General features: G+C 42.9%; 1 protein-coding gene across 4 annotated transcripts in view; it reads left to right on the top strand.

Annotated features, from left to right (window-relative positions):
- Positions 1-3,382: 3,382 nt before the first annotated feature.
- The window catches only part of ABHD5 (abhydrolase domain containing 5), a 32,141-nt gene continuing 23,900 nt past the window's right edge, over positions 3,383-11,623 (top strand). For 2 of the 4 annotated variants that reach the window (XM_031935223.1, XM_023231377.3), the window contains exon 1: positions 4,067-4,231. In XM_031935223.1, coding sequence (XP_031791083.1) covers positions 4,185-4,231 — 47 coding nt within the window. In that variant the 5' untranslated portion in view covers positions 4,067-4,184. Of the gene's footprint in view, positions 3,915-4,066; positions 4,232-4,461; positions 4,714-11,623 lie in introns of those variants that run through there. The other 2 variants (XM_023231378.2, XM_026454867.1) reach the window with 2 other exon arrangements.

The following is an 11,623-nucleotide window of genomic DNA, read 5'->3' as shown; positions in this document are numbered from 1 at the left end:
TTAAAGGGTAGTCTGCTGATTGGCAGTAGGAACACAGGTGTAACTAGGAGCTAGTTAGAAATAGAGATCTCAGGCTCTACCACAGACCAACAGAGTCAGAATCTACAATTTAACATAATCCACAGGAAGTCTGCATGCAGATTAGAGTCCAAGAAGCCCTAAAGTCATGTGATTTTTTTTTTTTTTTTTTTTGAAAAGTCACTACAGCTGATTTTCAGGCCCTTCCCTTGACCCAGCTACTACTTTCCCTTATCATCCTGTGTCCTTCTTATCTCCCTGCCACATTTGCTTTCTCAATATGTTTTATTACAGCATTTCTTTATAAATATTTACAGGCTGGACATGGTGGCTTATGCCTGTAAAATCCCAGCACTCTGGGAGGCCAGGAGTTTGAGACTGGCCTGGGCAACACAGTGAGACCTGTCTCTACCAAAACCAAAAAATATTTACAAAGCAGCCAGGCCACTGAAGCCCTCATAAAACATCCTCTTCTGCATGCCCTCACCCTCATTCTGGTTTGTAAGTGCTTGCTTGGCAGGCTTGTGATAAAGGCCCAGGCCCCTGTGATGGCTGTGGTATTGCTCAGCACTTTCCCTGGGGAACTGCTGTTGGAGGGCTGGAAATTAAAGCCAACCTTGAACCCAGTGGGGCACCAGTCATCAACCAAGAGTATGGCACACTTGGTCTTGGTGCGACAATGGCAGCATTCAGTCTTTAGGCTACAACCCTGGGGCAGAACATGCAGAGCAAACTCTGTACTTGCTTTGTTCAGTGTCATATCTGGCCATCTGACTGGAGAGTACAAAGCAGGTACTGACAATCTCCAAAAGTAAGCACTGCTCAACCAGGTAAGTGGTTAGTAGGTCACAAAAAGGAGTTAATTTGGAGGTAAGGGACCAAGCTGGCCTTAAAACTCTGAGGTCTGCTTTCAGGGCACCACCAAAGTTCAGGGAGCTAGTGATGGAGGAAGTCTGGCCCAAGCTGTGGTTTAAGTATGTGGGGCCCTTGGGGTATAAGTTGCAATGACATGTATTGGTCCATTGTCTCCCAAGAAGACACAGTCCAAGGGCTCCAGGGTGGCATAGTGGTCAGGATAGAGTTGCAGGGTTCCATCATTGCTGGCAACACCCAGGGGATAGGTGGATGGCCAATTCTAGCTTGGATTTCTTGCCATTGTCGAAGATGACTCTTCATCAGCAGCAAGGTGAAGCCTGGGCCAGAGCTACTCCAAGAGTTGAGGAAGATCATGAAGTCCTATAGTCCTATGCACTGCTTGTTAGTTTCTGCAGAAACTCTAGCATTGGATCAATGATCTCTTTCTCTCTTTTTTTTCTTTCTTTTCTTTTTTCATGACTGTGCAGCAGGCTCCAGGTCCATAAAGACCAAAGTGTTGCAGGAGTTGCTGCAAAATCCTAGGGTTTTATTACTGGACTCAGTACCACTGGGCTTAGACTGTGTTCCAGGCAGTAGGGTCTTCAACAAACACTCTGAGAGGTGCGATTGTAGGGGATCAGTTTCTGCAGATACACTACAAATGTCTGACAACATTCTTGTGGAGGCTAAAGTAACTCCATCTTGGATGCTAATCCACAATGTTGATTTCTGAGTAACCCTAGTTTTGGGAAGGCCTCCAAGTTTTCTACTTTATCTATTTTCCTTTTATAAGAGCATGTGACAGCTGTTCTTACATTGTTAAAAAGAAATACGGTTGGGTACGGTGGCTCACACCTGTAATCCCACCACTTTGGGAGGCAGAGGAGGGAGGATCATTTGAGGTCACGAGTTCAAGACCAGCCTGGCCAACATGGTAAAACCCTGTCTCTACTAAAAATACAAAAAATTAGCCCGGCGTGGCGGCAGGCGCCTGTAATCCCAGTGACTCAGGAGGCTGAGGCAGGAGAATTGCTTGAACCCGGGAGGTGGAGGTTGCAGTGAGCCAAGATCACACCACTGCACTCCAGCCTGGGCAATAGAACAAAACTCCGTCTTAGGGGAAAAAAAACAAAAACACAAACAAAAAAACAAACAACAACAACAAAAAAAAACAAGAAATATCTGGGACTGGGTAATTTATAAAGAAAAGAAGTTTAATTGGCTCATGGTTCTGCTGGCTGTACAGGTGCTAGTATCTGCTTGGCTTCTGGGAAGGCCACAGGGAACATTTACTCATGGCAGAGGGCAAAGCGGGAGCAGGTATCTTACATGGCTAGAGCAGGAGCAAGAGAGTGAGGAGTAGGGGCCATATACTTTTAAATGACCAGATCTCACAGGAACTTACTATTGCAAGGACAACATTAAGGGGATAGTGCCAAACCGTTCATGAAAATTCACCCCAGGATCTAATCACCACCCATCAAACCCCACCTCTAACTCCAGCCTGGACTGGAGTTGTGGAAGTCACAATTCAACATGAGATTTAGAGAGGACAACATCCAAATTATATCAGAGCACATACTTACCTACCTGACCTTAGGTCAAAACAACCTTGGTCTGGGAGGGTAACAGCACAGAGATTTACCTGTCTTGCTGCTGTCCAAGACCATGCTTCTGTCCGTAAGTTCCCTAATAAATCACCTTTTACTGACAGGCTGGATTTGTCTGCTTCATTCTTTAGTTTTTCAGCTCCTTCTGCATTTGGAGGTCACTTTGCATATATGGCCCTTTCATAAAACAACCAGAAATTCCTGTAAAAATGTTTTTTATATGTTCTGGTCTTCCCTAAAATATTTCATGAATTAGATCAAACACAATAAAAAATGTATTAGTTATTACTATGCCTAAGAGATTATAAGTGGCTTTCCCCCCTCTAAATTACAGAAGACACCATTCCTATCCTAGAGGACTTTCTCGTGTAGTTGGAAAGATATTCAATAATGTTTATTAAAAAGCTGTAACAATTACACAAGGCCGAGAATCTGAGAGCTAGATGGTCAATAAAGACACATTTACAGTGGGGCTCAGAGGAGAGAAAAAGAGGGAAGTCAGGGAAGGAGAGCAATGAACTGAGTCTAAAATAAAGGTTAATGTATTAGCATAGGATCTATCAAAACAGGAGCCATATTTCAACCGATTGTTTTCAAGCACCTAGAACCAAGTGAGCCCATAGTAGATACACATGAAACACAAATGAATGAGCAGTAGTGGGTGGTAGAATTACAAAAGCAGGTTGCACCTGATAGTTAAAAGGCTTGAAAACAGGTCAAGAAATACTGCTATTTAGGTTAGTCATCGATTTTTTTTTTTTTTTTTTTTTTTTTGAGACAGAGTTTCCTTCTTGTTGCCCAGGCCGGAGTGCAGTGGCCTGATCTCGGCTCACTGCAACCTCCGCCTCCCGGGTTCAAGCGATTCTCCTGCCTCAGGCTCCCGAGTAGCTGGGATTACAGGCATGTGCCACCATGCCACCATGCTTGGCTAATGTTGTATTTTTAGTAGAGACAGGGTTTCTCCATGTTGGTCAGGCTGGTCTCGAACTCCCGACCTCAGGTCATCCGCCCGCCTGGGCCGCCCAAAGTGCTGCAATTACAGGCGTGAGCCACCGCGCCCGGCCAACACCTACTCTTTTCACCCTCCCAGGTATCTAGAGAGTTGGGTGGGAGGGAAATTGCTGGTTTGGGCCACTACAGTAACACCAATACCTAGAACAGTGCTCAACTGCCTGAAGGCTCCTGAGAGTCAGTCGCCCTCTCCCCCGGGCCCCTCAACCCGCAGGGAAGGGCTGGTGGGAGGCCCGGGAGGCCACACAGCACCTCGATTACGGCATTTCCTTCGCCACTGCACCATCTATCGGACACTAGCTATGCTCTTCCAGGACCCGACGCACCTCCGTCCCCAAGGTGCCACCTGACAGCCAACACTGACGGGATGATGCATGAATACAGTCATTATTCAAATTAGCTATCACCTAACTCAGTCGGGTGAGTCTCACCAGTTCTTCTGGGCTGACTGGACCGCCCCGCACTCACACCCGGGGGCGTCGGGCGGGAGAACGCGTGCGCGCTGACTGGGGATGGCGGAGGCAAGGCCGGGCACGCGCAAACACGGGCGCGCCGCCGGGCGGTGCTAGGGCACGGAAGACGCATGCGCGGGCGGCCCGCGCGGCCTTAAGTGCAGCGCCGACCTAGGGCCGCCCAGTCGGCCTGTCAGCCGGCTCCGAGGTAAGTCCCGGCGCTTGCGCGGCGGCGGCTATGGCGGCGGAGGAGGAGGAGGTGGACTCCGCCGACACCGGAGAGAGGTAAGCGCAGCCGGCAAAGGGCAGGGGGCTTCTATGTGTCGCCGGCGCGCACCCTCCGCGCGGGCCGGGTTAGGGCCCAGCGGGCAGCACCAAGGACTCGCCGCCCGCCTGGCGATGACCGGCCGCTTCCTCGACCCTCCCCAGCATGACTCCGCGCGGCGCCCTGAGGCGTCCCGGCGCCGCTCTGCTCGGGATAGGTTCCCCTCAGCGCCGGGGTCGCGAGGTGTCTGAGCCGGACTCCGGCCGCGCTGGGAGGCCGCCTTGACCCCGCGCGGAGGGTCCGCCCCGTTGTTGTGTAAGCCGCCCCGCGGGCCGGCGACGGAGCTGGCCGCGGCGGCCGCACAGGCTCGGGCTCTGCCAAGGGACCCGGCCTGCCCCAGTGAGGCCGGCGAGCGGTGCCCGGCAGACCCTGCACCTGACTGCGAGGCGCGGGAAATGACCGGGTCTCTCTGTCAGCCTCCCAGCGCGGCTTCCGTCTACAGGTACTACCTGTGCTCTGTCCAGCCTCGACCGCTGGGCGATCCTTCCCGTAGCCATGGGAAGAGGCGGCGCTTCCTTGGGGCGGGTATTAGAGGCCCCAATTCGCCCGGGAAGCGGCGGGAGGGCGGGGGTGCCGAGAAGGAGGGAGGGGAGAAGAAGTTAGGGAAGTGGGTGTATGGCTGTGGGTTTCAGATACTTCATAGAAAGTTAGCCCTTAAGATAGAGATACCACGTTCAAATGTGATAATTCATCTTTCGAATAAAGGTCTTTGGCTTGCAGGCTCCACTGTCCCTTATTTGTTTGCGTTTCTGAGGTTATTCTGGCTTTACTGGCGAAGTGTGTGTTGCATGTGCCTTAGAAGAACACACATAATGTATGGGAAACTGGAAGTTGGAGGGCAGATGTCTAATCTGAAACTTTTTGATATACAGGTGTAGTGAGTTTATTCTTTTCTACATCTAAATGACTTCTTGCATTTGTTAGTAGAAGAATAGTAGTTAATGAGTGGAATAATTGTTACAAAGATTATTGCCTTGTTTCTGAAGACCTGTCATTTATATTGGAAAGTAAACTTCCCCCATATATATTTAATTTTTTGACATCGTTCTACTTCAGACCTCTGGAAAAATTTGCCTAGGAAGCATAACCTAAATGATAGAATATGGAGTACCATGAAGACAGGGATATTTGGAAAGATGTCATGGGGAAAAATTGTGAAATATTAGAAACGAAGTTATTCTCTTGAGTTTTGTTTATTTGTTGAGGTTTGTTGATGAACTTCCTCGTTGCATTGAGGTGAAATGTTGAATGTTATGTGGACGCAAGTAGGAACCTGATTGGTAGGTTGTGTTCTCATCTGGTTTGTTACAACATTTTTGATTCTTGACACTACTTTCAGGTGGACTCTTTGGTTTTGATGTAGTGGGGCCTGGGAGTCCAGGACACAATCGTGAACGGGTTTTATGGCTTGCAGTGATGGTTGAAGGTCATTGAAGGTAGATGATTAAAAAATCCTTAGCAGCTGATCAGCCATAGTTTCTAGACAAAAGTGGGCTTCCCTGGTATTCTTGGCAGTATGCTTTAGCGGTGTCTAGGGACTATCCCTAGAAGTGATCCTGTGAAGTCCAAGGTTGGCCCTGTGTGCTGGATGTTATTGTTCCCATTTTGTAGTTGAAACTACCACTGGAAGGGCTACTGACAGTCTGCTAGCAAGTAGCAGGGCTGGAGTGGAACCCTTTGAGGGGTCTGGATTTAATCTAAGATGCTTACCCTGTATCTCTGCTGCCTGTCACTGGAATTGGGACTCGTGGGATATGTGGCTCTTGTTTTGAATACAGTTCCCTAACCTTAAAACATTTGAGGTTTAGATAGGGAGATGACATTAACAAAGGAAAGTTATAAAATGGTCATCTGATGGCTTTTTGAATATGATTCTTGTCCTTTACTTTGTGGCACTTAGTGAAGACAGGCATACTGGGATCCATTTTGCTTTCAACATCCAACCCCTTTCAGCTGCAGAACAGTTGAGAAAGCTAAAAGTAATGAGAGTAGAGTAGACTTCTGTGAATTGCTTTAAGTTATCCTAGAGAATGATTAAGTGACAATTGAGTTGAGAGGAAAGCTGTCACAGAATTGCCCAGTTGCAGGGTAGACCATAAAAGAGGTGATTTGCAGTTGTGTGCTGGAGTTGATTTGTACCAGCAAGCCATTGCTAAATTTAGGAATTTTGCCAACCGTTGGCAGCTTGAAATTGGCCATAGTGGGAGTATTTACGCCACGGAAATCATCAAATGCTATAAATAAAGTATAAATAAGGGATTTTTCTCTCCCCTCCCTGCTTCAGTCTGTTTGCTAGCTCCTCACTGGGTTTACATTAGACTGTGAATGTAGGTCTTTGCCTTGGAGATAGGAGAGTGGATTTCTCTATCTAATCTTTTTAAAAACTGGCAAGATATGTGCCTTTCTCTCTGCTGCCTTCTCTCCTTCCCAAACCTTTGCCACCTGACATCTTAAAAATCACAAAACTTTTCACTGCCACATCCCAGTGGCCTTCTAGTTTTTTCAGTACTTCTTCTTGGGTCCTCTTTGGTGTTTGTTACTGTAATGATAGCTACTACTATTTGAAACTCTTATTAGACATTCTAGCTCTTAATGACATTTTGCCTTTTATCTTACCTGAGAGCAGCAATACTTTTATTAGTTTCTCCCTTTTTTTTTCATTCTCTAAATGTAGTCATTTTCCAGGATTCTGTCATCACCCTTGTTTTTATTTTTTGTCTTGTTTACTTAAACTCCTTGAACTATCTCGTCTGTGGAGATGACTCAGATCTCATTTTCTTCCTAGAGTCCTCTTCTGTACTCTGGTAATGTTTCTAATTGTCAGATGTTTGTGCCTGATTCCTCAAATTTAACATGTCCAGACCATGATCTTATTTTTACCTTCCTGCTCCTAAACGATATAAAAAGTTCAGTTCTTCCTCTTGAAACATTATATTAGCTTAAATATTGCCTTGACTAATTGTTAGGTTATTAGTCTAATCTCATGGTTCTATAATTCCCACTCCTGATTGTGAGTTATTAAAAAAAATCATGTAGTGAGATGATCCATTAAAATTGATTGTTCAGTTTGAGACCTAGGATTTTTAGTTTTTAGTTTTTAGTTTTGTAACATGCTGGGATTACAAGCATGAGCCACTGCATCCAGCCTGTCTTAGGATTTTTCGACTTTATGATGGTGCAAAAACAAAACATGAGTACCTTACAACTATTCTTTTTCACTTTCAGTAGAGTACACAGTAAATTACATGAGCTATTCAACACTTTATTGTTTTGAGATGGAGTCTTGCTCTGTCACCAGGCTGGAGTGCAGGGGCGCGATCTCGGCTCACTGCAACCTCCGCCTCCCGAGTTCAAGCAATTCTCCTGCCTCAGCCTCCCGGGTTGTTGGAACTACAGGCACGTGCCACCACGCCCAGCTAATTTTTGTATTTTTAGTAGAGACAGGGTTTCACCATGTTGGCCAGGATGGTGAGTTTTATTCTCTTTATTATCTAGTGAATGAACTTATTTTAGAACTGATGCAAAGAAATGTAACTCACTTGTTAAGTAGACTACACATGAGACTTCTTCAAGTGTGTTTGATAATGAGGTCATATAAGTGACTCTAAAATAGTTTGTTTACTGTGTGAAGGAAGGTAGGAAACAATGGGGAGATAAGTGTTACCAGCACATGACTTGTCTAAAACACTTATACTACCACTCTGAGTCTTTAAAAGTTACAGGTTAGAAATGGGTGGGGGGGCAGTTAAAAGAGTATTAATGTATTAACATATATTAGAGGGCCTGGGTTGTTGTTGATCATTTGAATCACTTAAGTATCATTTATCCAAAATAAAATGGCATGTTAGTCACTTAAATTGTAGCTGTATGAGACCATATTCTTTTTTTTTTTTTTTTTTTTTTTTTTTTTTTGGAGACAAGTTCTTGCTCTGTCGCCCAGGCTGGAGTGCAGTGACACAATCATGGCTCACTGCAGCCTCAACCTCCTGGGCTCAAGTAATCCTACCATCTCAGCAACTTGCCCTCCAGCCCCCGTATTCCCCCTCCAGGTTGCTGGGACTACAAGCATGTGCCAGGTGGCTGGTCTTGACCTCCTGACTGAGCTCAAGCAATCCTCCCACCTTAACCTCCCAAAGTCCTCTTTTTTCTTTTCTTTTTCTCTTTCCCAAGAATAGAACTTAAAAAGTCAATTCCCAAGAAAGGTCTTTATTTACCCAGGTGTTACAGTTTCCAATTTGGAAGTTTTTAGTCATTGGTTGAGGAAGTATCTCAGATAAATGTAAGTGTAAATATAAATAAATATATATATTCATACCTGTAATTAATTTGGATATTTATAATAAAAATCAAAGCCTCATGGTTTCTTTAAATGAGGTAGAATACTGTGCTTAGATTAGTTTATCAAGAGTAATAATAAGTTTATATGATTTTTCTCTCTCAACTGTACTAGAATAGGAATGGAGGCCATTTTAAACAAAATTTTAATATAATGAAATCCTTTTTACTTATAACCTAATTAGAAATGTTATTTAAGTGGCCAAGAGTGTGTGGAAACTGGCCAGATTTCTGCATATTTTCTTCAGAATACTTTGAAACCTCTTTCACTGTTTCATAATATTTATAGATTGTGCAATTCAGGTTTGGTAATAGTATAAATAGTCAGATATGTTAAAGAACAAAACAGAGATTACCAGGAATCTTAAGTGTTGATGGTATAGGGTATAAGTACAATGTAATTTTTTTTAAACAGATTAGGTAAAAAGTTAATGGAAAAAGTGGTGTCTGTCTCTCACTCAGGATACTTAAAGTCAGATTCTTAGGTAAAATATACTCTATTAAAATATGTTAAGCATATCTTACTTGGCTTTCCTTAGAATTGTCATCTCTGATGTGATCTTTTATAACTTACTCAAAAGTCTGCTCACTAAAAAAATTTTCAGTTTACACTACAATGGTTATAAAACAAGAATCCTTTTTTTTGTTTGTTTGTTTTTGTTCCTGTGATTAGATAGATGCTTTAGGGCTTGTATTCTTTGCCTTGCTAATAAGGTAAGTGCCCAACTGATGGGGCTGTGTAGAAAACTTTTTAGCTTGCATTGGTAAGCTTTCCCCATGTCATAGATGCTTACTATTAGAAAGCTATAGTTCCTGTGGTGAATGGCTTTTCTTTGTGTTATAGTTGACACTTTGGTCACTGTTGAATTTAGGCCTCAGTGATGGATGATAGTGTTTATTGCTTATCTCCTTAAATAAAATAGAGAAGTTAGGTTTTGCTTTTCTATTTATTTTCCAAAGCTATGAGGAAGAGGCATTGAATCTAGTTTACTGTTTTATAGGTGGTCTGTGTGAATTTAGTTTTTACCTTGAATTTTGTGACCTCAGAAGAATGGCAGGATATCTGACAAGCTTCAGTCGTGTGTCCTTAGTTCCAGTCTTCTATATATTTAAACCTAGGAATGCTGAACAACACTGAATGACATAGGATACCACTGGGGAGGGGGCAAAGGGTCTCTTTGAAGGTAAGATTAATTTACCCCAAAGACAGGAGGTAGAGTTGGATGGGTAAGTTTTAGAGGGTTGAAGCAATAGAAGTTGCAAGGTAAGGTATGAGACCTTTGAACAAACAGGAATCAACTGAAGGATGGAAAAGATAGGCCCTTGCTTTTTACTCATTGGAAGTGTCCCTTGGAGCTTATTATATGTATAACACTCAATCCTGTAGAGTGTCTCAAAGAAGTAGAGGATAGTTTCTGTAAAACATTTAACCGTCTGGTTAAAGTAAAACTGGACAGAAACATTATCAGGGCTTAGGGGAAGAGTGCTGTCTTTACAGTTCCATTAAGGGTGAGAATATATTGCTATGTTTTGTTAAATGTACATTTTTCTGTTAGAAAAAAACCCACTTTAAAAAAATCACCTGTTTTGATGAAGATGCTTCTTTGAAAACCTGAAAAAAGTTGGTGCCTCTTCTTATGGTTGAAGATCCCTACTTTTTAATGTAAGCTTACAAACATGAAAACATGTTTTGCCCCTTCTCTGAGTTGAGCTGGTCACTAAGAGGGAAATCCATGGACAATCAGTCCCATTGTTTGAAAGCTGGTTTTGTGGTAAGTGGTAAGTTGATGGAGGTAGGCATGATTCTTCCATCACAGGCTGGTATATAACTTTTTAAACTCTGGTGCTTTGTACATAGTAGGTATTCAGTATCTGAATTATTTTTTGAATGTTGTTTCTTAAAAAAAGCATCCTTTTTTAATGCAAAGAATGCATTTGTGTTTTCTTTGCCCCAATTTGTCTGTGATATCAATTGGAGCAATAGTAGTTTATACTTTATTTCACTGTAATTTTTTCTTTATTAACCTCTGATTCTCTCTGGCAAATAATTGTGGTATGGTTTGAGAGATGTTCGTTTAAGACAATGGATGAGATTGAGTTATAAGTAATTTCATGTTGGTACTAGTTCATATTTTTATGGTTAAATATAGACCTAATGGCTGGTCAAGAACAAAAGAGCTTCACCTTAATGATAGTTTATTGTTTTTAACCTCTAAAAATCATGAGTTCTTTTATTTTTAGTGGCCTGTGTATTAGTCCATTCTCATGCTGCTATAAGGAACTACTTGAGACTGGGTAATTTACAAGAGCTGTGCAAAGCCATAGAGACACATAATCATGTGAAATTTTGGGAGCTATGAGGTACTGGAAAAAGTACAATGTATAAAAGAAAAGAAAAGATGGGATGGAGGTAGGCTGTGGATGGATTGCAAAGTACCTTCTGTGCAGGTCCAAGAAAATATAGACTTTATCCTGTAGGTAATGGGCAACTCTTCAGACATTTTAAGGAAGGTAGTCATTTGAGAAAAAAGCACTTTGGAGTGGCTCAGAATCAAACTCAAATCTCTGCTTGTGTCACTTACTTACTAGCTGTATACCCTTGGACTTGGTGCTTAACATTTGTGAACTTCAGTTTTTACATCTATGAAATGGGGATAATTTGGACTGAGAATCTCCTGGATTGTGAGTGACTTAATCATTCAGCAAACATTATTTATTGATTACCTGTTATACATAATATCCAGATAAATTCTACAGGGAAGGGAAGTATTGTAGGATGAATGTACAAAGGTTAGAAAGCTGGGTGTTGGATCACAACACTTCCAAAACTTAACGTGTTTTCCTACTCACACATATTCTAACTCTTGTGTTGTCTGTCATTATAGTGGTACCCTAAGAGAGACGCCTGGGAATCCTTATTATACCTTCTTTATATCCAACCAATTATCAAATCCAACCTGTTTTCCTTTTAAATATTCTGTGACTACATCTTCTTATCTCTATCCCTGTTGCCAAAG

The sequence above is a fragment of the Piliocolobus tephrosceles genome, chromosome 2 (genome assembly GCF_002776525.5).
Source record: "Piliocolobus tephrosceles isolate RC106 chromosome 2, ASM277652v3, whole genome shotgun sequence".
NCBI classification, from domain to species: Eukaryota; Metazoa; Chordata; class Mammalia; order Primates; family Cercopithecidae; genus Piliocolobus; species Piliocolobus tephrosceles.
The sequence above is the reverse complement of the archived record's forward strand: the minus strand, read 5'-3'. Positions and strand labels throughout refer to the sequence as shown.